Below are 26,117 nucleotides of genomic sequence, written 5' to 3' on the forward strand. Positions count from 1 at the left end.
TTGTGTGTGTCTTGACCTCTGTGTCATTTCGTCCGCAACACTTGTCACTAGTTTGTAAGTTGTGAGACTTAATTTTTTTCTTTTGCCTTTGTTTTCCACGTTAACATGTATGACTAGAAATTACCGAATGTGTTTGTAAATTTAAATGTAAACAGTGCTGGTATAACAGAGTTTACAATTGTTTACTTTTTAACTTTCTCTAGAAATTAAGGTTTCTAAAGATTAAGAATTCTTTTCTTTTAATGTTTATTTATTTATTCTGAGGGAAAGAGAGAGCTCCTGTGTGAGAGGGGCAGAGAGGGAGAGAGAGAATCTCTTACAGGCTCCATGCTATCAGCACAGAACCCAATGTAGGGCTCAAACCCACGAACCATGAGATAATGACCTGACTCAAAATCAAGAGTCAGACACTTAACCAACAGAGCCACCCAGGTAACCCAGGATTAAGAATTCTTATTAATAATTGAAGCTACTAGAAATAATAAAGAAAACATCTCTGTATTCAAGGAAGTAAAATATACTATGTTGAAGAAAAAGAAAGTTATAAAAGGTTTGTGAAAAAAGAATCTTTGAAAAGAAATTTGTGTGTAAGAGGTCTTACTTTTTAGCTAAGATCAAAATGAACTTAATTAAGTGAATGGGCCTTAATATCAAAAATAAGCTGGTACACAATTAAAATTTGGTTTTATCTGTAATAAAAGACAAAGTTTTCCTGGACCATTGGTCTGCTCTTAATAAGAGATTTTAATGGTATTTTCTTTGCTCTTAAAGTCATCTGCCTAGAATTTTTTTTTAATTCTGTGTTTTAACAAAATAATACCCTGTGCTTAATGTGGTTTTAATCAGGTCTTCAGTTACTTTAGAAAACTAAATCTTCTCAATATTAAAAGAGTTAAGCTTTGCTAACAACTATGTAACCTGTATTTTCCTTTAAAATCTTTTATTGTCACTTTGAGTAAAAAAATGAGTATAGTTTCATAATGATCTCTGATCCTTTTTAATAAAATGTTCACATTTTTTTTACATTTTTGACAAACTTTCCAAAATTAAAATTTTAAATGAGGTGTTTTGATTTAGAACTAACTTTAAGATATGAGATATTCCAGAGGGTCCCTAGAACATCTCAAAAGATTTGTTCTCTTGGGGTGCTTGGATGGCTTAATGGGTTAAGTTTCTGACTCTTGATTTCAGCTCAGTTCATGATCTCATGGTTTGTAAGGTCAAGCCCTGGGTTGGAGTCATGGTGACAGTACTGAGCTTGCTTGGAATTCTCCCTTCCTCTCTCTTTCTACTTCCTCCCTGCTCATGTGCTCATTCTCTCCCTCAAAGTAAATAAATACACATTAAAAAAATAGACTTATTCTTTCTTATAAAAATGATATTGAACTAATTGGGCTTATTGGTATGTTCAGTTACATGGGAAACATTGTCAAATAAGTGACGAAGAAGTTCCTAGGTTATACTGTATTAATGAAAATTATTAATGTAAATATTCCAGAAATTGTATCAAATTCCTAAAATTCTATTATGTCCTGGTATAATGTTATCAGTCATAATTCTAGTTATTATCTTAATACGTTGTTGTGTCATAAAAAAAACACATTTCCTTGTCAGTTACATTAAAATAAATTCTCATCAGATCTTTAACCACAAGCAGTTTTAAGTCTTTTGTCATCTACAAATAGTTGTTTTATTCTGATGTTTTCAAATGCATCTCATCTTCAAAGAGATTCATGGAAAAGACTTTTGACAAAACAGGTTTCTGATAACTTTAAGATTATGAAACTAAACTGGGTAAGAATTCTCAGAACTCATTAAAGAAAAAAACTAATTCAAGCAAAACAAGTATTAATTACCTGGGGCTATAAACTGAAAAAGATGATTATAATTCTTTGTGGCTTTTGGTTTAAAATATCACTCATCCTTTAATATTTCATCTTCCAGATATAAGAAAACCTTTCCTCTTAAGCTAACCATGACATACAGCAATTTGGTAAATTTTACTTTTGTAAGGAAAACTGAAACTTCCCCCCCTACCTGATTGTTCCAGAATTTGGAAATTCGTAGTGACTATTCTTATTTTCATGACAATATTGCTATTTATATAAGTTCAACAAGAATCTGTCTTCTTTATAATAGGGCATAATTAGAAACATTGGTTATAATACCAAGGCTTTGACTGAATCTCATATTTGAGAGAGATATAAATAGACTCAGATACAAGGAGACAGCCTTAAGGAACTAAGGTTGATTTGATGGTGCTAATAAAACTTGAAAAATTCAGTCTTACCTACAGAGTTTTTGTCAGCCTTACTAGATGAGTAAGGAAAGTCACTTCCGGGCAGGCACAGGAACCTCAGGATTATTTGGAGACCTTGAAAAGAGGGGAATTCACTCAAATGTAGAGGTATTGCATGCAAAGTCTGATGTCAAGGCTTGGGTGTGGCTTCTTTGCTTTGAAAAGTCTTTTAGAAGTTCAATCTGAGATTCCTTATGAAAATTTCCAACAGAGCAGATTTAAAAGGGCTTATATAGGAGCACCTCACTCAGTTAAGCATCCGACTCTTGATCTTATCTCAGGTCATGATCTCAAGGTTCCTGAGTTCGAGCCTCACATCTGGCTCTGCACTGACAGTGAGGAGTCTGCTTGGAATTCTGTCTCTCCCTCTCTCCCTGCATCTTCCCTGCTTGTACTCTCCCTGCTTGTACTAGTATACTTGTAAAGTATACTAGATTCTGCATTTTTCTGGCTACTCTCCTCTGAACTAACGTTTCCAACCTTCTCCCTCCCTTCTGACTTGGAATCCTTACAAACTAAAAAACCATTCTCTCAAAGCCATGTAAGCAAAAGCTAGACAACCTAATATAAACTTCAGATAAGTCACCACAACAACTCACCTATAGACAATCTTCATGTATGTTGCTGTGTGAGGCCCTTAGAATGATTACCGTAGACACTGAAACGGCAAACCAAGAAAATCTATCAGCTTGTCACTAGCTGCCCTCACTTTATCTAAATATCATCCAAGCCAGACATCTAAAAATATTCTCAAACGGCTGCCTTTAAAACTTAGAAATGGAGATTATAATCTGCTCCAGTTATTAACCTTTGTTTTCCTTTCATTTCCATAGAAATTTGCACCACAGGCCTACCTTCAGGAGCCCACCTGGATCACCATCTGAAATGAGGCACAGCTGTTTAACTGCACTGACCTGTTTTCAGAACTGAGACAAGTTCAATGAAACGGAGCAAGACACCAAACCGAGGGGGTTTAGAATGACCCTTCCCAAAATGTGCCACTTTGGCACATGGGTTATTTTGAGCAGAAAACAATCAAGACCCAGTTGACTCAAGAACAGCTTTTACCTTTCCTTTAAACTACCTAAAAAAATTTAGATAAGAAGAACGTTTTATCTGAATGACCTTTACTGTATGGCAGAACAACCATTTAATTACCAAACATCTGCTCTTCATATCATCTTATAAATCATCTTCATCCCCTTTGAAGCCCCAGGCCCCAATCTTGTTCTTTAGCTCAAGATGGTACATAAGCCTCAATTGGTCTGTCTCATCCTTGGGTCTCATATTCTATGAGGCCCCATACTTATGTAATTAAATTTGTTTTTCTCCTGTTAATCTGTCTTCTGTTAACTTGGTTATTAAACCAGCCAAAGAATCTAGAAAGGTAGAAAGAAAAATTTCCCCTCCCCAATGATTTTTAGATCGCCATTGGCAAGATCACAGAAGTGTTTCCAATTAAAACTAAGAAAGGACAGACAAACATTATGTAGTGTCTTTCAGTTTGTGGCTACTTCTCTATAAAGAACATTGAAATACTTCTTTTAGGGCATCTAAATTATTTACATATTTAAATCATTCTACAACTGTCAATATTGTCACAATATTAAAGTTGATAGTACTGTTTCCCTGCTGTAAAACTAAGAGGCAAACATTACCAACTTTATGTCACACAAAACTAACAAACTTCTATGTAGCTTACTTTGAATCCAATGAAAGGAAAATAAGTCTAAAAGTTGAAGAAGAGTCAAAGTGGATTATATACCAGTTTATTTTATAAATTCATCAGTGATACAGTATTATCAATATTTCATTTGTATAAACCAAAAGAATAAGTATTTTAAGTATTTCCTACTAAGGGATACCTAAAATAGTTTATTTTTTATGTGTGCACTGGCTCTACCAAAATTGTGAGTCTATTCTGGGATTTCCCTTTGCATTACTAGCCCATCCATTCCTCATATTCATTCATTCAGCAAACAGTATCAAGAGTCTACTGTTGATATTATTGAGCCATTGAGTTAGGTGTTGTAATACAGAGGTGAATAAGGTAGATATAGTCAATGTCCTCCTGGGTCTTAGAGTTCAGTCTGAAAGAAAACCATTGAACCAACTAAATAATTATGTATGTAGAATTGTGATATACTCTAATAAGCATAAGACAAGAGAGATTATACCAAAAAGTCTCAGCTGGTGTCTCAGATTGATAAATCACTTACGTAAATTGGCCACAGGTGGGTGCTCTGCAAGAAAACCATCATGGATACACATGTCTGAACAGATTTCTCTGAAGACAAATTAAATAAACAGAAAAGTGGCAAAAAAAAAAAAAAGGAGGGACATTTATAGAGAAACTTGGGAAAAACTATGATGACAACACAAAAATTCATACTTACAAGCATATAGTTAAGAGATACACAATAGGAAAAAATAATTATAGATAGTTATAGTCTGTACACTCATATAAATTACAAATTTTTAAAAAAATGTGAAACATATAAAGAACTAGGTCATAGAAATGCCTCAGAGATATTGTAGGTTTGGTCCCAAACAACTGCAATAAAGTAAAAATCACAATAAAACAAGTCAATGACTTTTTTGGTTTCCCACTGCACATAAAAGTTCTGTTTAGACTTTTAAAACTACAGTAGAACCGAAGTACCGGGCTGGCTCAGGTTGTATAGCATGCCTCTCTTGATCTCAGGGTCATGAGTTCAAGCCCCACATGAATGCAGAGATTACTTTTTTAAAAGGTGCAATGGAATTATGTCTAAGAAAAGTAAATCTTAAATTAAAAACCTTAAATTAAAAACGTTTTATTGCAAAAAATGTTAAATTAAAAAATTTAAAACGTTTTATTGCAAAAAATGTTAACCATCATCTGAACTTCTAGTGAGTCATAATCTTTTTGTTGGCAGAAGGTTCTCCCTTCATGTTGAAGATTGAGTGACTAGGCAATTTCTTCAAATAATACAATAAAGTTTGATGCATTAACTGACTTTCTTTCATAAACAATTTCTCTGTAGCATGTGATGCATTGGATAGTTTTACCCACAGTAGAACTTCTTTCAAAATTAAAATCAATCCTCTCAAACCTTGCTGCTGCTTTATCAACTAAATTTATGTAAGATTCTGAATGCTTTGTTTCATCTCAACAAAATCCTCGTTGTCATGCCATAGCATCTTCACCAGGAGTGGATCCCATCTCAAGAGGCCACTATCTTTTCTCATCCATAACAAGCAACTCCTCATCCACTAAAGTTATATCATAAGATTGAAGCAATGTAGTCCCTTCCTCAGACTCCACTTCTAATTCTAGTTCTCTTGCTATTTCTGCCATATCTGCAGTGACTTCCCCCATTGAAGTCTTAAAACTTCAATTTGGAAAAAAAAAATGAAGTATGCCCATATAAGACACTACGAGGCTGAGATGAAAAGGGGAAGAGGATGTGATAAAGAATAATCAAAGTAATATCAAAGCAGAATTGAATTTGCACTAGGAATTAAAGACACCATACTAGGCGTTTTGCAGAACTGAATTAGTAACTATAAGTGGAACTCTTAAGAAGCTATTTGGAAATTCAGCAGAAAAAAATCCGAAGAGAAGATAATGAAAGAAGAGATAATAGTTATGGAAGACAGAGAACAGTGAAAAACTATATTAAAGGAACAAATCAAGTGGATCTGAATTAATAATCAAAACTAAATTAAAAAACCTTTTGAGTCGAAGGAAAATGACTATATAGGGTAGAATGGCTCATCAAATCCAAAATTCACTAGTGGTCATATTCACTTTTTGCATTTGCCAATGTTTCCCTCAATCACTACAATAAATATGTAATTATTTAAAGTAACATATTTTTATGTATCTTTAAACTTTTTACTTTAGAACAGATTTAGATTTAAGGAAACATTGAAAGATAGTACAGAAAATTCTTATACACCCCACATCCAGTTTCCCTGATTATTAACATCTTACATTAGTATGGTAAAATTTTTACAATTAATAAGCAAATGTTGATAAATTATTATTAAAGTTGATATTTCATTCAGATTTACTTAGTTTTTACTTAATATTCTCTTTCTGTTTCTATTGTTTATGTGACAAACTGATGTAGTTCAATCTTGTTTTAAGGTATTATTATTTGGGGAATTTTATCACTCTGAGCAAGATTTAATTCTCACAGATAACCCTACCATCTCTAAGTCAGTGTGGGTCCAAGCCATGAGGATCTCTGAAGGGTGGGATTTTGAAACACTACCCCATTTGAGAGAAAATTCTGGAGTGAGGTGCCACCTGGCAGGTGGAAAGCTTGGACATGGACTGAGTAGAGTGGGAGAGTGAATGGATGCCTGAGACGAAGGAGGGATGCTTGATCATGGGTTGGTGACAGCACAAAGTTCTTGCGCCAGAGATTAGGGATCTGGGTAAAGCCATTTTCACCTCACCCACGTACATGCATGTGCCAACTCACACTGATCTGCTCCAGGAAGCTAAGCAGCACCACTTAGTGGAGAACAAAGCCATTACACCAAGTCCTGCCCAACTACACCCTCCAATCACATCCTCCAGAAGACAATACATGTCACTCCACCTGCTTAGTGTATTAGCTATAGAAGGCTTAATAGCTTCATTTCTAGAGGAAACTGGATGTACTTCATTCAGGTTTTATTCTGTTTTCTGGTTCATTTATTTGTTTGTTTTCTTTGCGTCTGTTTTTGCATAAATTGTTTTCATTTCATTTCTTTCTTTCTTTCTTTCTTCCTTCCTTCCTTCCTTCTTTCCTTAGTTCCTTCCTTTCATTTCTTTTTCTTTCTCTTTCTTGGACACAGAAAGAGAAAAATTTATTATTTTTTACTTTATTTTTAATTTTTTAATTTTATTTCACTTTATTTTATTTTATGCTATTTTATTATATAATTCTTTTTAATTTTTCAGTTTTTTCTTACCATTTTTTTCTCTTTCCTTTTCCCTTTTTCTCTATTCTATCAAGCTTCTTTCAACGAGCAAACTGAAACAGAACTAGGATCCAGTTTCCTTTATTTCAGGTTTTGTTTTGTTTTTAATTTTAATTTTCTATTCTAGTAATTTTTTTCTTCCTCCAAAATGACAAAATGAAAGAATTCACTACAAAAGAAAGAACAGGAAGAAATGACATGAAGGACATAATCAATGCAGATATAAGTAAGATATCAGAACTAGAATTTAAAAACACAATAATAAGAATACTTGCTGATGTTGAGAAAAGCATAAAAGACACCAGAAAAACCCATTCTGTGGAGATAAAAGAAATAAAATCTAGTCAGGCCAAAATATAAACTGCTATAACTGAGATGAAATCTCAAATGAAGGCCATGATGGCAAAGATGGACAAAGCAGAGCAGCTAATCAGTGATATAGAAGATAAAATTATGGAAAACAATGAAGCAGATAAAAAGAGGGAAACGGAGGCAAATAAATCTCAGTGCAAGACTTAGAGAACTCAGCAACTTATTAAAAAGGAATAATATCTGAATCATAGAAGTTCTAGAAGATGAAGAGAGAGAAAAAGTGGTAGGAGGTTTATATGAGCAAATTATAATGGAAATTTTCCTAATCTGGGGAAAGACACAGACATCAAAATCCAAGAAACCAGAGAACTCCGATTAGACTCGACAAAAACCAACCATCACCAAGCATATCATAGTCAAATTCACAAATTCACAAAATACGCAGACAGGGAAAGAAATATGAAAGAAGCAAGGGGGGAAAAGCCCTTTACCTATGAGAGAAGACAGATCAGGTTTATAGCAGACCTATCCACAGAAACTTCGCAGGCCAGAAAAGAGTGGCAGGATATATTCAATGTGTTGAATTGGAAAAATATACAGCCAAGAATTCTCTATCCAGGAAGTCTGTCATCAAAATAAGAGGGATAAAGAATTTCCCAGACAAACAAAAATTAAAAGAGTTCATGACCACTAAACCAGCCCTGCAAGAAATTTTAAGGGGGACTTTTTGAGTGGAGAAAAGTGCAGGGGTCCAGCCTCTGCAGGCCAGGGTTGACCTGGAGAGTGATGGTTGGAGTCGGCAAAGAAGACACGGAGCCAGCCTCTTCAGGTGGACTGCTCAAATTTATTTTTCAGCTTAGGATTTTTATATAGCAAATCTAAACAATCATGCTTAAACAATTTATATTTTTAGAAAGCAGTCATGGGACTTAACATTTCTAAGTTTTCTTGGCAACAGTGACTTCACGGTACATGATTTCCACTTAAACCAATAAAATTTAACCAGATAGTCATAATAAAATTCTACATATTTTTTACTACGTATGGCAGGGTATCTAAGGATAAGTGAAGCATATTGCCAGAATACATGAGAACACAGTGCCCTTTAATTGTTTAAATTCAGTGGGCATGCAAAAACAGGATATATTTGTACCCGTGGTTATAGGTAATAGACTCTCACAACCCCTTGCTAAGAAAGAACAATGTCAACATTTATCATAGATGATGTATGGAAATGTTTTACGTGGATCAACTAGAATTTGGTGTCTGCATTTACCGATCTCATTCTTTGGCCAGAACAATCCTTAAGTTGCCTTACAGGCTTGAGGTCAGCAGACAAATATTTCTCTAACACTTTTCCGAGAAAGTCCTCCAAAACTATTAAGTCTTGTTTTTGTCTCTGCTTATGTCATAATATGTATTCTTACTGGCAATTAGACCCATACAAGGAAAATGAATTCTAAGTCTCTTATAGACCCTATGCATACTGGACTGTCTCCAATTTTGCTAACTGCTACAAATATTCATTAGACAACATCTGATTGAGGAAATGGGCATGATATCTAGGTACATTCCATTTTGGAGGAAGAGGGGGATCTTTGGGCAACTTTGGTTTCATATTAACCCTAGAATAGACTAACAGCAGAAGTGACAGTAAAAGGCACAGATTAAGTAGAGAAGAATTCTTCAAGGGGTTCTTCTGACTGCCTTGCAGTCTTTTCCCACAGGTTTCCCCCTGGGCCTTGTCATCAGGGATGACCTGTGCAGTTTCGGTCTCCGGCAGAAAAGACAAAACAAAACAAAAAAGACCAAAAGCAACAAACATTAGAAAGGACCAGAGAACATCACCAGAAACACCAATTCTACAGGCAACACAATGGCACTAAATTCATATCTTTCAGTACTCACTCTAAATGTAAATGGACTAAATGTTCCAATCAAAAGACATAGAGTGTCAGAAAGGATAAGAAAATAATATCAATCTATATGCTGCTTATAAGAGACTCATTTTGGACCTAAAGACTGCTGCAGGTTGAAAGCAGAATGGAGAGCTATCTATCATGCTAATGGTCATCAAAAGAAAGTTGGAGTAGCCATTTTTATATCACACAAATTGGATTTTAAAATAAAGACTGTAATAAGAGATGAAGAACGCCATTATATCATAATTAAGGGGTCTATCCATCAAGATCTAACAATTGTAAATATTTATTCCCCCAACGTGAAGCACCCAAATATATAAATCAAGTAATCACAAACATAAAGAAACTCACTGATAATAATATCATAATAGTAGGGGACTTCAATACCCCACTTATAGCAATGGACAGATTATCTAAGCAGAAAATCAACAAAGAAATAATGGTTTTCAATGACACAATGGACCAGATGGACTTAACAGATGTATTCAGAACATTTCATCCTAAAGCAGCAGAATACGCATTCTTCTCAAGCGCACATGGAACATTCTCCAGAATACAATGGACCACAAATCAGCTCTCAACAAGTACAAAAAGATTGAGATCATACCTTGCATGTTTTTAGACCATAATGCTATGAAATGTGAAATCAATCACAAGAAAAAAATTGGAAAGATCATGAATACTTGGAGATTAAAGAACATCCTACTAAAGAACGAATGTGTTAGCCAAGAAAATAAATAAGAAATTAAAAAGTACATGAAAGCTGATGAAAGTGAAAACACGACAGTCCAAAACCTCTGGGATACAGCAAAGATAGTCATAAGAAGGAATTCTGTATCAATCCAGGTCTTCCTAAAGAAGGAAGAAAGGTATCAAATACACAACCTAACCTAACATCTAAAAGAGCTGGAGAAGTACAAAAAACAGCAAATAAAACCCAAAACCAGCTGAAGAAGGGAAATAATAAAGTTTAGAACAGAAATCAATAATATATATTAAAAAAACAGAACAGATCAATAAAACCAAGCACTGGTTCATTGAAAGAATTAACAAAATTGATAAACCAGACTGATAGTTCCCATTTACAACTGCACCAAAAACCATAAAATACTTAGGAATAAACCTAACCAAAGAGGAGAAAATTCTATACACTGAAAACTATAGAAAAATTATGAAGGAAATTGAAGAAGAAACAAAAAAAAAAGGAAAAATGTTCCATGCTCATGGATTAGAAGAACAAATATTGTTAATGTGATAATATTACCCAAAGCACTCTATGTATCCAATGCAATCCCTATCAAAATAAGACCAGCATACTTCACAGAGCTAGAACAAACAGTCCTAATATTTGTGTGGAACCAGGAAAGACCTGAATAGCCAAAGCAATTCTGAAAAATAAAACCAAAGCTGGAGACAGCACAATTCTGGACTTCAAGCTGTATTACAAAGCTGTAATCATCAAGAGAGTATGGTATTGGCACAAAAAAACAGACACTTAGATCAATGGAGCAGAATAGAAAACCCAGAAATTGACCCACAAATGTATGGTCAACTAACCTTTCACAAAGTAGGAAGACTATCCAATGGAAAAAAAGTCTCTTCAGCAAATAGTGTTGGGAAAACTAGACAGCAACATGCAGAAGAATGAACTTGGGTTACTTTCTTACACCATACACAACAATAAACTCAAAACGGATGAAAGACCTAAATGTGAAACAGAAAGCCATTAAAATTCTGTAGGAAAAAACAGGCCATGTGACCATGGCCACAGCAACTTCTTACTTGGCACGTCTCTTAGATGAGCTTTTTTCCTGGTTGCTTCGCACGTCTCTTAGATGAGCTTTTTTCCTGGTTGCTTCTATTTACTATTTGGAGTGAGAATAGAGAGAATTTGCACATCATAAAAAGGAAACTCCTGGGGCTGAAGGCTTTAGGAAACTGGCAAAATTTAAAATAGTAACTGAGGAGAATGTGGAGGGAGCCAACTAGGAAAATAATCGATTTGTTTTTACTACTATGAAAATAATATAGTTACAGGCATCATCAAGGGCCCATTTGAGGCTGGTGATAATGAATGTTTAATGGTAAAATGTCAGTTTAATGGTAATGGCTTTGAATTTCTTGTCGCTTAATTTGTTATTAAAGAAAACATAAATTTACAAATCAATGAATTATCATTCAGAGAATAAGAGAGAATCCATATAACCAGTCTCCAGGTCAAGAAATAGAATATGACCAGCCCCCATTTGAGTCTTTTATCACAGCACCCATTTTCCTTTCCCAGTACTGACTTCAGCATTATAGTATAAGTTATACCTGTGGGGTTTTTATTAATTGTATTGAATTATATATTATAGTACATATTCTTCATGTCTGACTTTCTGTGCTCAATATGTTTATAAGATGTATCAATTTTATAGTTTATGGTTAATTTTTGTTAATTTTCTTTGACCTTTGCTAGACAATCAAACCATAATTTATCTATTCTACTGTAGAGAAACATCTGATTTTAGTTTTGAGTTATTAAAGAGAAAGCTACTGTGCATATTCCTACACAAATTTCTTAGAGTACATATATTCTTATTGCAACTATACATAAAGGTGGGGTTATATTTTACAGTGTAAGTACATCTTAGAATTAACAGATATGTCAAACTGTTTCAAACCAATAGCACCAATTGGGTACTGCCCCCACCAAATTGCTGAACTTCCCTATTTTGATTCACATGCAGACCAATAATTAAGAATATAATTTTAAAAAAATTTTAACTATCCTAATGGGATATCTCATTACATCTTTCATTGGCATTTACATTACTATTAAAGAAATTAAACATCTTTTCATATTTTTATTGATTTTTATTCTCTTTTGTGAAGTGATTGTAAGGTCTTTTACCCATTTTTAAAAATTGTATGCTTTTTTCTACAATAGTCCAATTGTGGAAACAACCCAAATGTCCATCAACTGATGAAGCTATATACATACATATATATATATATATATATTATTAAGCCATATAAAAAACAAAATCTTGCCATTTGCAATGACATGGATGGAGCTAGAGACTATAATGCTAAATGAAATAAGTCAGTCAGAGAAAGACAAATACCATATGATTCCACTCATACATGAAACTTAAGAAACAAACAAATGAGCATAGGAAAAAAAAGAGAGAAAGAGAAGCAAACCAAGAAAACGATTCTTAACTATAGAGAATAAACTGATAGTCACCACAGGGGAAGTTGGTGGGGAGATGGGTTAACTGGTGATGGAAATTAAGGAGGGCACTTGTATTATATGTAAATATGGAATCACTAAATTGTGTACCTGAAACTAATATTACACTGCATGCTAATTAACTGGAATTTAAATAAAAACTTAAAAAATAATAAATAAAAAAGAAAAATCGTATGTTTTTCTTATTGATCCATTGAAATCTTTATGTATTATGGATACGTGTGTTTTGTTGGTTATGTGTATTCCAACTATTCCACTCTATTTTTTCATTCTTACTCAATTGATGATGTCATTTGATGAACAAAACTTCTAAATTTTAATGAACTCCTATGTACCAATCTTAGTAGTGGTTGGCTTTGTAACCTATTTAAGGAATCTTTCTTTATGCCAAAATCAAGAAGATTTTCTCTTATATTATCTTCCAGAAACTTAAATATTTCAGTGCTCACAACTAGGTCATAATCAATTTGGATTTCTTTTTCTGTGTGCCATAAATCAGGGACTATAGTTCTCTTTATGTAGATAGCCTGTTGGCCAACAATCATTAATAGAAAAGATTTTCCTTTGACCATGTAGCCAAAATCTCACCCTTGTTACATATAAAAGTCCATATATATACAGGAAGATTTCTATATATATATTTAATGTTTATTTATTTTTGAGAGAGACTCAGAGTGTGTGAGTGGGGAAGGGGCAGAAAGAGGTAGACACAGAATCCGAAGTAGGCTCCAGGCTCTGAGCCATCAGCACAGAGCCCAACGCAGGGCTCGAACTCACAAACATGAGATCATGACCTGAGCCAAAGTCAGATGCTTAACCAACTGAGCCACCCAGGCACCCCTAGATTTTTTTATTTTAATTTCATTTTTTTCCATTTGTAATCTTGCCAGTGTCATAATGTCTCATAAACTCTTTATATTGTCTTGATATATCTACCAAGCCATCTTCATTTCTTTTTCTTTTTTCTTAATCTTTGATACTTTTCCATTCAAAAATTTCCAAAAGAAATTTCAAATTAACTTGTCACTTACCAAAGATAAACTCTTGACATTGTGACTAAAACTGCATAGATACATACATTCATTTGTCTTCTAATCAATAAAGATGGGAATATTCTCATTTTATTTAGATCTTCTTTTATTTCTCCCAACCTGTTTATAGCTATTCATATGGAGATTCTGCAAATGTTTCCTTAGATTTATTCATGGATATTTGATAATTTTATTCTATTGTAATTCTGTATCTATGTTTTTTTAAATGCTTATTTATTTTTGAGAAAGAGAGAGAAAGCAGGAGCAGGGGAGGCACACAGAGAGAGAGGAGGAAAAATCCAAAGTGGGCTCTGTGCTGACTGAGCCACCCAGGAGCCCTTTTCAATAATTTTAATATTCTAATCTGTGTTGCTAGGATGTGGAAATACAATTGATTTGATATATTGACTTCACATCCAACAAATTCTTCTAAAATTTACTTATAAATTCTAATAATTTATATTTGTATTTTCTCCATATATAATCATATCAACCACAAATATTGACAGTTTTATTTCAATCTTTTCTTATCCTTACATGTTTTATTTCTTTTTCTTATCTTAATACATTAGCTAGTACCTCCAATACAATGTTGGATGGTAGTGAAGATTGTGGACATCTTTGTCTAAGTACCGAACTCAGAGGCACACATTTTGCTATTAAATATGACATTTAATATTAGTATTTAATAGCTGTCTTTTATAAGGTTTAGGAAGTTCTATTTCCTGCATACTAATGATTCCACTAATCATTAATGGATATTAAATTTCATCACATTTTTATTGAATTATCAAAGTGGTTGAGAAGCTGGCATCCAAAATTGAAAGTGACTTTAAGAATTTATTTCGCTAGGTGATTAAAACTTGAATTTAAAGATGGTCTACATTCAATGAGGTCAAAATAATGAACTTCCATAATGTGGAGGAAGGTATCCAAAGGTTCTATATAGGTTCTATTCCTATATAGAAATATAGGAATGTTGTATGTATTTATTATGTGAAACACATTAACCTATTCACTATTCCCTGAGAGGGCTCAGAAGACACCACATTCACTAAGATATTGACAAATATCTCAGTCAAGTATCACCAGTTTCCGTAACATTGGTTTGGGGTCAGTCTTCTGTAGGACACCATTGTAATGAGCTCTTTATGGGAATGATCACTTTGTGGCAGCAATTAACTATAAAGTTACAATAATAAGCCAAAGGAAGGCCATGGCCATCAGAGGGCCTTGACCTTCAGGGATTGGCCAATTGAATGTGATGGACTTAAAACTATCTTTCAAAGTAGTATTCAATCTATACAACTGGAGGCAGAGGGTAGAACCTTATGTCTGAACAGAAACAAGTTAATATCAAATAACAAAGAAACAAAAGGTCTCACCAAGTGCTCAGACACAGGTTAGATCACAAACAGGGAGTCATACCAAAGCTTTTTCTCTGATAACTCCATGCTAGATAGAACATGGATATATCAAATATAGAACTCTAGACTGTTACCTTGGCCCCCTTCACATACATTAATACATTTCATTAATAGAGACTCTGTGTATATTTTATGTAGTCTTTTTGGTTTGAACTAATACTAGTTTTTCTCTTAAATACCAGTTTTTTCTCCTGGATCATAAATCACCTCAAAAAACTCTTGAATGCAAGAGTCTCTGGGTCCCCTTGAAGAAGTCTCCTGATACCCCAATCAAAGCCTGGGGACCTAAAATGCTATCATAGGTCACCATATTAAAGGCTAATGGAAATCAGGTCATACACAGAATGATGAATCTGATGAGTCTGTGGGCCAACTTTGTGGTTTTCTCCCTTGTTTCTGAATGGTGTTAGGGAAGATATAATGAGGAGTTTGCAGAATCCTTATATGACTTCTTGGCCAAAACAAGTGAGGCTAAGACTGGTTAAAGTGATAGTAGACTGAACCAGCATTTGAGAGGAGGAAGTCAAGAAGGAATGAAATGATATATGGGGAAATGTCCAAAAAGAAACTGGTACGAATTTTGTAAAATGGTTGACCAGCTAATGTGGGAGTCATGGAGCAAAGGATGCAAGGTTTTGGTAAGTGATTGGGGATGAAAATTTACTATTTCTCAGTTACAACAGATCTAGATAACGGCAAAGTCCACAATGGGACAAAGGAGGTGTGTGACTGAAGTAGGGCGAACAATGTTTTTTTTTGATATAAAGGTAAAAACTGAGAAATCAGTGTTTTAGAAGCATGCTCTAACTGAAGATTGAAGTAACTAAGGGAAACATGTTCTAAATTGACTTACATGAGCTCCAAAGGGACACCGTTAAATTCAAGGAGAAATCAGGTTAGGAAGTTCTTCTCTTCAGTTATTTGAAATGTTAGAGTAAAAATGGTCTAGGTGAAGGTAAAGGTTTCCAGGAATGTTGTATCAGTGATCTCCAGAAGAGAATCAGGCTGTTGGTTGGTTGCACACTGAATGTGTGCAAAAGGCAAAAATGGAGAAGAAGGTGAAGATGTAACAAAGTTTCCTAATCTCAGAAGACAGAACTCTAAACCAAGGTAGAGAGAACCAGAGAAGAATGTTGGCTAGAGAGAGCATGGGCATAGGACTCCACAGAGTAGAGAAAGCTGGTGTACATCTTCTGGGGGAAACAAGTGGATACAGTATGCTAGATACACGTGTGGTGCCGTCAAGTCCCCAAAAGTTGGCAAAACATTACAAGAGAATGAGGGCCAGCTACAGATTTCCTTTTAATCCTGTATATACTCCCCTTTCTCTTGTCCCGTCCCACCCCTGAATGTTACTGCTGCAACACTTCGTGCGTGCATGCGCGCGCACACACACACACACACACACACACACCCCTTTTCTCTGAAAACAGACTGGTGAACACAGCTTCCATAATTATTAATCAAGCCTTCCAAATATAAAGCAAATCCAGGAAACTCTAAAGACCTCCTTTATTTTTTTATTCCCTCTTTCTTAAATTGCAAAGCATTTTCTCAAAGTATAGTTTCTTGTACTTATGTTTCTTTAAATGTAAAGCCTTTTTGCTTCCTCTTAGCAATTACCAAGACTAATTGATGATTCAGCCCAGCTATCAGGGGCTGCTCCCACAGGGCCTCTGGTCTCTCTGAAGAGAATGTGAGGTGACTCCTACTCTCTGTATTGAGAACATTTTGACTTGGGATCAAAATTGTCTTTCATCCAACCTCAAATACCTTCACAACTAAATCCTAGCCATTTAGAAGAGTCCTAAATTGTCTTATACCTTACAAGTTACACAGTCATGATCCTCAACTTGATACTGGAATAAGGGCTCTATATTCCTCTTAAAATAGAGTGGTCATATACTTTATCACCCAAAAGGGGATACTTTTGAAAGCAAAAGTATGTGATATTAACAATTATAGTGAGGCACTGACATGAACCAAAGCCATTCTGATGTGATCACTATATTTTTAATCAACCTAGGACTTGTGTGATGATCCTTTAAAAGGCTCAAGATTCTGAATTGGGGAATGCACTAAGTTCTTAGGATGACAGGGAACAATTATTTAAGTCATTCAGCCCTTCTGACTTCAGTCAGACTAATTCCAGTTAAGTTGGTTACCATACAGAATTACTTATACCCATTTATTAATGTACCTGGCTTAGTTTAATGGAGGTGAGTGAGACCTTCATACATACTGGAATCAGATCAAAGTCCTTTTCTCAAAATAACTAAGTGCTAGAATACTGCAAAATCAGTCCTAGGACTCTGTTGCTTTGGTCCCCTTCCTATAACATCTCATGAATAAAGTTTCAAGACCCTATGCATTTTTAAAATTTAGTCTGGTTGTTTTGAATTAACTCCACTTTTCCTCTCAAATATGAGTTCTTTATTCTTCCAATACAAATGATTATAATTTACCACCATTTGTCTATGGGGAATCACAGAATACCCCCATACATTCTTCTAAAAGATCACTATAAGGGTAACAAGACTTCTTATTCATGAAATCTCAGCTTTATGAGTGAAAAATAGGAATAAGTGAAAATAAAAATAATAGTTTGTATTGAACACTTACTGTATACCTGGCATTGTCCTCACAAAGTATGAAATAGGAACGTTATTTACAGGGCAATTGGCTGACATTTAGGAAGGATAGGTCACTTGCTTAAAGGCATACAGATAATAAATGCTGAAGGGGAGGTTGAACTCTGTCTTTTTTTTTTTAATGTTTTATATATTTTTGAGAGAGAGAGACAGCGTGAGCAGAGGAGGGTCAGAGAGAGAGGGAGACACAGATTCTGAAGACAGGCTCCAGGCTCTGAGCCAGCTGTCAGCACAGAGCCCGACGCAGGGATGGAACCCATGACCATAAGATCATGACCAGAGAGGAAGTCGGACACTTAACGGACTGAGCCACCCAGGCGCCTGGTTGAACTTAGTCTTTAATATTCAATAATTAGAAAATATGTATACTTAAAAATGTTTTGAATTAGGAAATATGTATATTTAAAAATGTAAAGCTAGCTAAATGTTTATAAATTGCTTAGTTTCTTGAAAGATGTCCAATAGTATTATTATAAGTTATTATTTACTTTCATTCATATTATAAATGTAGTCAGAGAAGCATGGACAGGCATAGAAATTATAGACTCTACCAAAAATTGTTGCTTTTCTTGTGTTTTGGGTTTATTTCCCCCCAAATAATTATCTGTTGCACAAAAATAGATGTAGAATATAGTTATTCATGTCTAATCAAACCCATGGGATTTTTAATGAAAAAAAGCATATATTGTGGCATTAATAAATACCACAAACCCCGAGTTTCAACTACAGCATAATTTTGAAGGCAGAAAAAACATTCCAGATAGAAGATGCAGCTACGTAATCCTCAAGTTTTGTTTCTATTAACTTCACAGCTTCCAGCTATATTCTCCTCAGATTTTTCACTAAGGGTAGGCATCCAATATTCATGTTAGCTTTTTTACTAATGAAGAAATTAATAGATACAACTTATGTTTGATTATGAGCCCATTTGAATCTAAAAAAGGTGAATGGAAGGATCCAAGAGTTTTGTGGAGGACATCTAAGCAGATCATCATATTAGCTTTTACAGAAAATGTGAAGCTTCCTTTTGCTGCTTCCAGAGGTCATATTTAGACCAGATATTACAGTTTAAAAATGACATAACATGACCTCATGAATAATTTGAGGTCTGACTTTGTGAACTTCAACTACAAAGTTACATTGAGATTCACAGAATATAAGCTAGATCTAAGTAATTTCTATCTTGGTCATGCATTAAAGGAAAAAAATAAAGGGGAAAATTACTTGTGGAAGATTAAAATGAACAGTAGCCATGTAAGGGGTAGTCAATATAGGCCACCTGGCTATTTAAAATACTGATCATTTCCAATGACCAGTGGTTATTCTCCCTCTCTGAATTATTTGCTTTATGAGATGCAAGATATGAGACAACCAGAAATTATGTGGAGAAGGTTCAAAGACTATTTTCAGAGTCTTGAATTTCAAGTGACTTGCTTACCAGCATCTAGGGTAAGTGACCACTTCTTTCTAGTGGTCACTTTTCCAGTATAACCTGTAGAACCAAGAGCGTGAACAAGTTTTGTTTGCTTGCCTTACATTATGTAATCCTTAATCCTTTGTTTAAAGCATTTTAGATCTTGGGATCTTAATGAAAGAAAGTCTTGATTTAGTTTTATCTATCAAATGAGTGGCCATCACTTGCAGTCCCCTGGCCTGTCATCTGTAGAATGAACAGTTTGGATTGATAGCTTACTAGGGTCCATTTCCATTTCCATTTCTGAAATTCATTCATTTTAGGGAGACATACTTTATACATATACAGCAAGAGATGTTATTTCTATTGTTTCTGTGGTTATTATCTTGTCCTTGACTTTCTCACATCTTTGGAAATGTAAGATGTGGAGGAGACCAGTAAACCCAGCACTACCAATGCATCAGCTTCTACAATTCAACAGAAAACAAATTTTAAAAGCTTATCTTTCCTTAATATGAGTTAGCGTTTTCTCCCAGACTCCTAATTTCTTCTGTTGAAAGAGTTTCTCTGTGGGGGTTTTTTATTTCGCTTCCATATCTAAAGATTCCTCAAGTGAAAAATAAATAATCCAGGCATGAGGTGACAGGTGAAAATATGCCTCAATATCCTGAAATATTCTCTTCTATACAGTTTGTGAGGTTCTCCAAAGGCCATGTTTGAGAACACAGTAGAATGTACCTCTAGGTGCATGCATGAGAAAGTATGAGCTGCTCAACTAACCTTGCCTGCCAGAGAGGTGAAGAAATGAAGCTTATGTTTCTATATCCATGAGGATGACCTTCCAATTTCTTAGTTTTATTTGAAGAAGGTTGTTTCTAAATAAAATACTTAATCTTGTATCTCCCAACTGTTTAGACAATTTTAAAAGTTTACATTGGGCACATAAACCTCAATTTAGGACAGATTATGCAAATGGAATATGAAAGCAATTTTATCTTGAGCCTTTGGAAGTGAAATATGGTGGTCTCCATCAAGTTCAAGGTGCACAGATGCCCCAAAATCCTCTAGAAAGGGCCAATCTAGTTTATAATCACAGACCTTGAAGAACTCCCCTTCTGCTTAGTTAGCTCTTGGTGAATCAAAGGCTCTGAAAGTGTGTGTGAAGTTGTGGACATCATAAGGCAGCAGCGTTTGAAAGATAAAGTTAAACAAGTTTTTGTATACAAGAAAAGAGTGTGAAGGCAATGGAATGAACTCAAACAGATTGAATTATACCTGAGGAAGGAGCATATTCAAATAAGTATTCCTATTACATATTTCAGAGGAAAAATAGCTCTGGTGATACAAATATTTAAATTTTAAAATAGCAAAAAAAAAAAGTTAACCAAAGTTAGTTTAGAAGGCAAGAAAACAATTTTAAAAATGAGATTGTAAGATTTTATTTTTGGAGCATTAGTTCATAGATAGGTTTTTGTTTACTTGTTTGTTTTAAGAAGAGATTTGCAGTCATTTTTATAGGGGAAGGCATCAGTGATCATTTTGGGAAAGGAGAAATGGGAAGAAAATGTCTCTCCCATTTCTGGATGCAAACAAGTCTTGGCAAGTTGCCACCCATTTTATAGAAGAATGTGGTGTTTTACAAGGACTTAGTAAAAACAGTGGGACTTTGTCTCAGAACTGTGACATTTGATATATGAGATATATTTACTTTTTAATTAAAGTTTCTTATCATTTCAAACTGTTAATGTAGAGATATTTTGTCCTCAATAAAGGAAATGTTCTAAAGGAAATAATGCAAGTTTGTTTGCCAGCACTATATACTGTCCTTGAAACCGATATTTCAGATAAAATTATTGGTCTACCCTGGCAAACTGATAATAAAATATCCATCAGGCACTTTCCTTAAGAAAAAAAGGAAATCCCTTTCCAAATTTGTCTTCGTTGTTTCTTTATTTCTTCTTCTTTTTGTCTTTCCTTTGTTGCTTAAATGCTTATAAAGTAGTTTGATAGTTTATCTGTCCCATAAAAGCTTTTTTTAAAAACACTTTTCACCTTATTTTTATTGCACTTCTACAGTTACAATGATCAAATTTCCCTTAAAACAAATTGAAGCGCTTTGCTAAATTAATTCAGAACTTCCCTTGCTTAAAATGGATGCCCTTTTCTTTATACTGGAAACTGTTCTAACAGCAGATAACCTTGAAGTCAGGTCATTTTCATGACATATTAATCTCACGGTTATGTTAAATGTTCAACTAAAGCTAAAACCATGAGATAAACATTGAACATATCTTGTTAAGGATAAATTTAAAGCTAACCTCTGAGGATCTAATACCTGCAAAGTTTTGTTTATTTTCCAAATAATGTTAAGTATGGGGCAAGTATGTTAACTTGGATTGTGTGTCTAGGCTAAACATATTCTCCTTGAGAAAGTATTTAGGCATAAAGAGACTTCTTTCCTTGAAATGACATACTTCAGAGTCCTTTGCTCAGTGCAAGAAGGGTAGGGACTCTTATTGGCCTAAACATGAACAAATGTAAAACATTCCCCATGACCTTCTTCAAATCTTATAACTCTTATATTCTGTCTCTACCCACAGTGAAAGCTAAATATATCTTCAGAAAAAAAATAATACTGTTATGAACTTACTGTGTCTTAGTTTTTTGATCATTTAAGTTATTGCTGCATTCAGCAGTAGAAGGGGAAGTGGTTTAAAAACCCAACAGCTATATTATGGTTAATTTTTTTTTTTCTGGCCAGTGAAGGAATTAGCCAACTACACATTTTTTTTACCAGTAAAATGAAAATGCATACACTGCATTGGTTTCCTGACAGCGTTGTTAAGGCTGAGTCATATTTCCAAATAATACTGAAGATTTGTGGTATAGTTGCATAGAAATAATAATGGGAAGAAAATATCTGATATTCTGCTTCAATAGCAAATGATTTTAATTTTATTAAAAAGATTTAAATTCACTGGCTAATGGTTGGACTTCATAAGGACAAATGGGGAGTCTTTAATATACTGTTTTTAGATTCTTAATACGAAATAGAATATCTCTATCTCAAACCTTCTCCAGGGCAAATAAGTAGATTTGTTTCCAATTCTAAAACTAATTTTGCTTTTTTTCCCCCTAAAATAATATTCCTTATGCATATAATCCTAGAGAGCATTAAATAATTATTGTAATGCGAAAGAAAAGCAAATAAACAAAAAGAAGAATTGTGCAATGGAGACCTTAATGTTTTTTAAAGCCCCTCCCCCATTCCAAAATGCGAGTGAGATGGAAACACGTAAGGCAGAGGGGCATATGAATTCTTAAAAAAATAATAATAAAATAGAAGTAATCGTAGTATGGTGGGCTTCTCTTTCTGGAAAATTCTCTCAGTACGTGACTTTTCGTACTTTTGCTCTTCTCCGTTTGCCAGCTAGAGCGGCGTGTTGCCTGCATGAGCTATTTCTCCCGCACTGGAGGCTGCTCGGCAATAAATTCGTGAGGAATAACAGCATGTGATCATTCCTGTTAAAGCAGTTAATAACTGGTTAAGCGACTTTTCCCTCAAATGACCGTTTTCATGGCCCTAAAGCGGTCTCCTTCACCTCATCCCACGCCTCCCTTCCTCTTCAGCACTGCCCCAACTTCCTCCCCAAATCCCCCAAATCTCCCGCTCCCAGCCCCCAGCAATCCGACGCTGCGATCCTACAACTGTATTGTCGTCTTGAGCACCAAGGGATNGCAGCCATTAGAGGGAAAAGTTGCGGCGCGGCGAGCCCGTGAAGTCCTGCGGCCCGCCCCCCGTGCCCACTCCCCACTTCCCGGGCTGGCTCGGCGTTTGGGGAGGGCGGCGATCACGCAAGCCGGAGCAGCGGGCTGACGTGGGACGGGCTGCCAGGTAGCCGAGAGCGGGCAGCGAAGCAGCCCAGGCACTTCCCCGCGTTGCAAGCCCGAGTGCGGACTCGAAGCCTCTCCGAATCGGAGCCAGCCGCTTTTAACCTTCGCGAACTGCGCTCCCCTCTCCCCAAAGCCGGTCCTCGCCGAACGAGCCCCAGGATGTTTGCTGTGTCGCGCCCAGGGCTCCGAGACTGAGCCTCTGATACATTTGCATTCCTTTCTTTCAGGGCTTTTTGGCTGTCGGCTACACCGATCACTGATGTGACCCCCCCTCCCCTTTTTTTTGGAATGATGGGGATCTTTTTGGCGTATGTTGGATTTGTTTTCTTTTTCGTTTTGTATGTACAACAAGGGCTGTCTTCTCAAGGTAAGTCTGTGCTCGTTGGTAAATATACAGTTGCTTGAGGAGGGTGTGTGTGTGTGTGTGTGTGTGTGTGTGTGTGTGTGTGTCTACATTCAAAGAACGGCCAAGCAGATGTAGTGAGATTCTTAGCAAGTAACAGTGGAATAGTGTTCTGTTTGGCATTTTTCTTTAAAGTTTATTAAATAGTAGGCAAGCTAGATTTGAGAGCAAATGTAGTTGGTGCCTGAAAATGAAGTGGGTTCCTGTGCAAGCGCAAACACAGGGGTGTGTGTGTGTGTGTGTGTGTGTGTGTGTGTGTGCCTTGTATCTGGTGTGCATGCACTGGGTAACCACTCATGCATACATAATCATCGCAAACAAACAGAGCTGGGGATGGGGGCTCTCCATTGCCAGTCCTCAGAGTAGGCAGAATTGGTTTAGAGTTTCCTTTTTCTGGGTCCTTGCGACTTCGTCTGCATGTGTATTTATCAAAGGACGGACTCCTCTGAGGACCCATAAAAAGGCACGACTTGCATTACAAACAGCAGCAGCAGCCTGCTGAATCCAGTTGTTCAGGACTTCGCAGGCTGCAGCGATCATTTCAGCACCACGAACAGATCACATCGCTGCTGCCAGAAGACTGCATCACTTCTGCGAGCAGAAATGCCATCTTCCTCCTTCCAGCTTCAACAGCAAAGTCCTTTTCAGAGCAGGATATCTTCCTTAACGTCTGCTACTTCCTTTAAGTATAAATGCAGTTCCACTTCAGTAGAGATCGTGTTGGTATTTCACAAAATTTTGAAAAGAGACGCTGATGGTGTCTCTCTTTAAAAAGTGGGGGGGAAAGAGCATCCACCCAAAATCGGTCCTACAGCCCCCCCACCCTCCTGTCCACGAGTGTGCGTTGTAGCTGTGCACTTCCGTCAGCCACAAATCTCTCTAAGACTACTTTCAGGCAAACACCAGTTCTTTGCAAAGTGTCCCTTAGACAAGATAAGAATACCCAAAGCATTCCATGTTGAAGAAATGCCTTTGGGAGAAGGGGAACGTTTCATTTCTGTGAGTTTCAGCCTAACTCTGAATTTTGCAGAGTAGCAGTGTCAAGACTGAAAAAATATACATCTCTGGTGACTTCAAAACAGTCTTTAATCTGAACTAAAATGAGGGGTGAGATTCTTACATGTCGGGATGTACAGCAATTTACAGTGCGGTGGCTTGAGGAGAACAAAAATGAAGGTGAATCTAGAAAGAAAGAAATATTCACAGCTTAGAATGTGTGCAACTTGTTTTCACTGCTGTGGTCTTAAAATTGCAATTGCTAATCATTGTTTTGATATATCAGGAATGTGCATTTTGACAGGTGATCATGATCCATTCTCTGTTACACGAACATCCAGTTAGTCATACGTTGTTTAGAAACTTAGAGCAAGAGGCTCTCCTCATAGATCAGCTTGACAGATTTGTCAAAAATGGAGCTCACTGAATCCCTGTGTAAGTTTTGGGTAGTGCTGCAGTCTGACAAAAGGTATGTGGGCATGTTGGCTAACAGAGGGGAGTTATTTGGCAAGCTTGTTAGCCTTTCCAATATCCGGACTTCATCAACAACAAAGTTCTTTAGGCATGATCCCCCAAACGAGACAGGAACAAGGCAAAGGAAAGGGGGGAGCCCGGCAAAGTCCGAGATGTCACGGAAGGGTTTTGTTGCCCCCCCTATTTTTAAGTCCCAGAAAAACGTAGCGAGCTCTCAAGGAAAGAGAAGCTGGCGAGGGTCGGGTGCCACACGATGCATTTCTCCAACATCGATGCATTTCTGTTTTGCAGCAAAATTCACCGAGTTTCCGCGGAACGTGACGGCGACCGAGGGGCAGAATGTAGAGATGTCCTGCGCTTTCCAGAGCGGCTCTGCCTCGGTGTATCTGGAGATCCAGTGGTGGTTCCTGCGGGGGCCCGAGGACCTGGAGCCCGCGGCCGAGGTGGCCGGCGCGCAGGTAGCGGAGTCGCGTCGCCCGCAGCGCCCCCGGCGTCCGTCGCACCCACGCCCTTAGTCGGCTCGGCGTCCAGCTCGGTACCCTCGGGGGTGCCGGGCGCCGCCAGGGATGCCCGGAACGCCAGGCGGCAGCAGGCGTGTGCCCCGCCGGCATCACGTTAAAACCAAGGAGGAGCCTTCCCGGGTTGAAACTGGGAAGGAAGAGCCTCCTCCTTCCAGGGCCGGCGGCGGACGAGCTGTCCGGACACGACTCCTGTGTGGATGCACGGATACCTCCCAGGAAATCCTCGCCCCTTCCCGGGATGGCGGGGCGCGGGGCGATTGTTCTTGTCTCCGTCACACACTCACACTCACACACACACACACGCACAGTCAATTCTCTAGACTGAGGTTGGCAGAAAAGAGATTGGGGGAGGGGAAGAGAGAAGGGGAAGGAGGAGGGGTAAGTGGAGGCGGGCGAGGGGGGGGAGGGGGGGGAGNAGGGGTGGGGTGAGAAGAGGAGGGGAGGAGTGGAGAAGCCGAGTAGGGGCTGGGAAAAGGAGGAGAGGAAAAGGGAAGAATTGGCGAGAGAGGAAAGGGGGGTCCGAGCAGAGACTACGCAGTCCAGCAAAAGAGGCGGCGGGCTTATCCGAGCGGGGGA

General features: G+C 36.7%; 1 protein-coding gene across 2 annotated transcripts in view; it reads left to right on the top strand.

The window, feature by feature from the left end:
- The first annotated feature begins 23,113 nt into the window (after nucleotides 1–23,113).
- The window catches only part of VSTM2A (V-set and transmembrane domain containing 2A), a 28,990-nt gene continuing 25,986 nt past the window's right edge, over nucleotides 23,114–26,117 (top strand). The window contains exons 1-2 of one of the 2 annotated variants that reach the window (XM_077765779.1): nucleotides 23,114–23,514; nucleotides 25,312–25,494. In XM_077765779.1, the coding sequence (XP_077621905.1) occupies nucleotides 23,436–23,514; nucleotides 25,312–25,494 (262 nt within the window). In that variant the 5' untranslated portion in view covers nucleotides 23,114–23,435. The remainder of the gene's footprint in view (nucleotides 23,515–25,311; nucleotides 25,495–26,117) is intronic. The other variant, XM_077765780.1, reaches the window with a different exon arrangement.

This window comes from Crocuta crocuta, unplaced genomic scaffold (genome assembly GCF_008692635.1).
Source record: "Crocuta crocuta isolate KB4526 unplaced genomic scaffold, BGI_CrCroc_1.0 scaffold751, whole genome shotgun sequence".
Taxonomy (NCBI): Eukaryota; Metazoa; Chordata; class Mammalia; order Carnivora; family Hyaenidae; genus Crocuta; species Crocuta crocuta.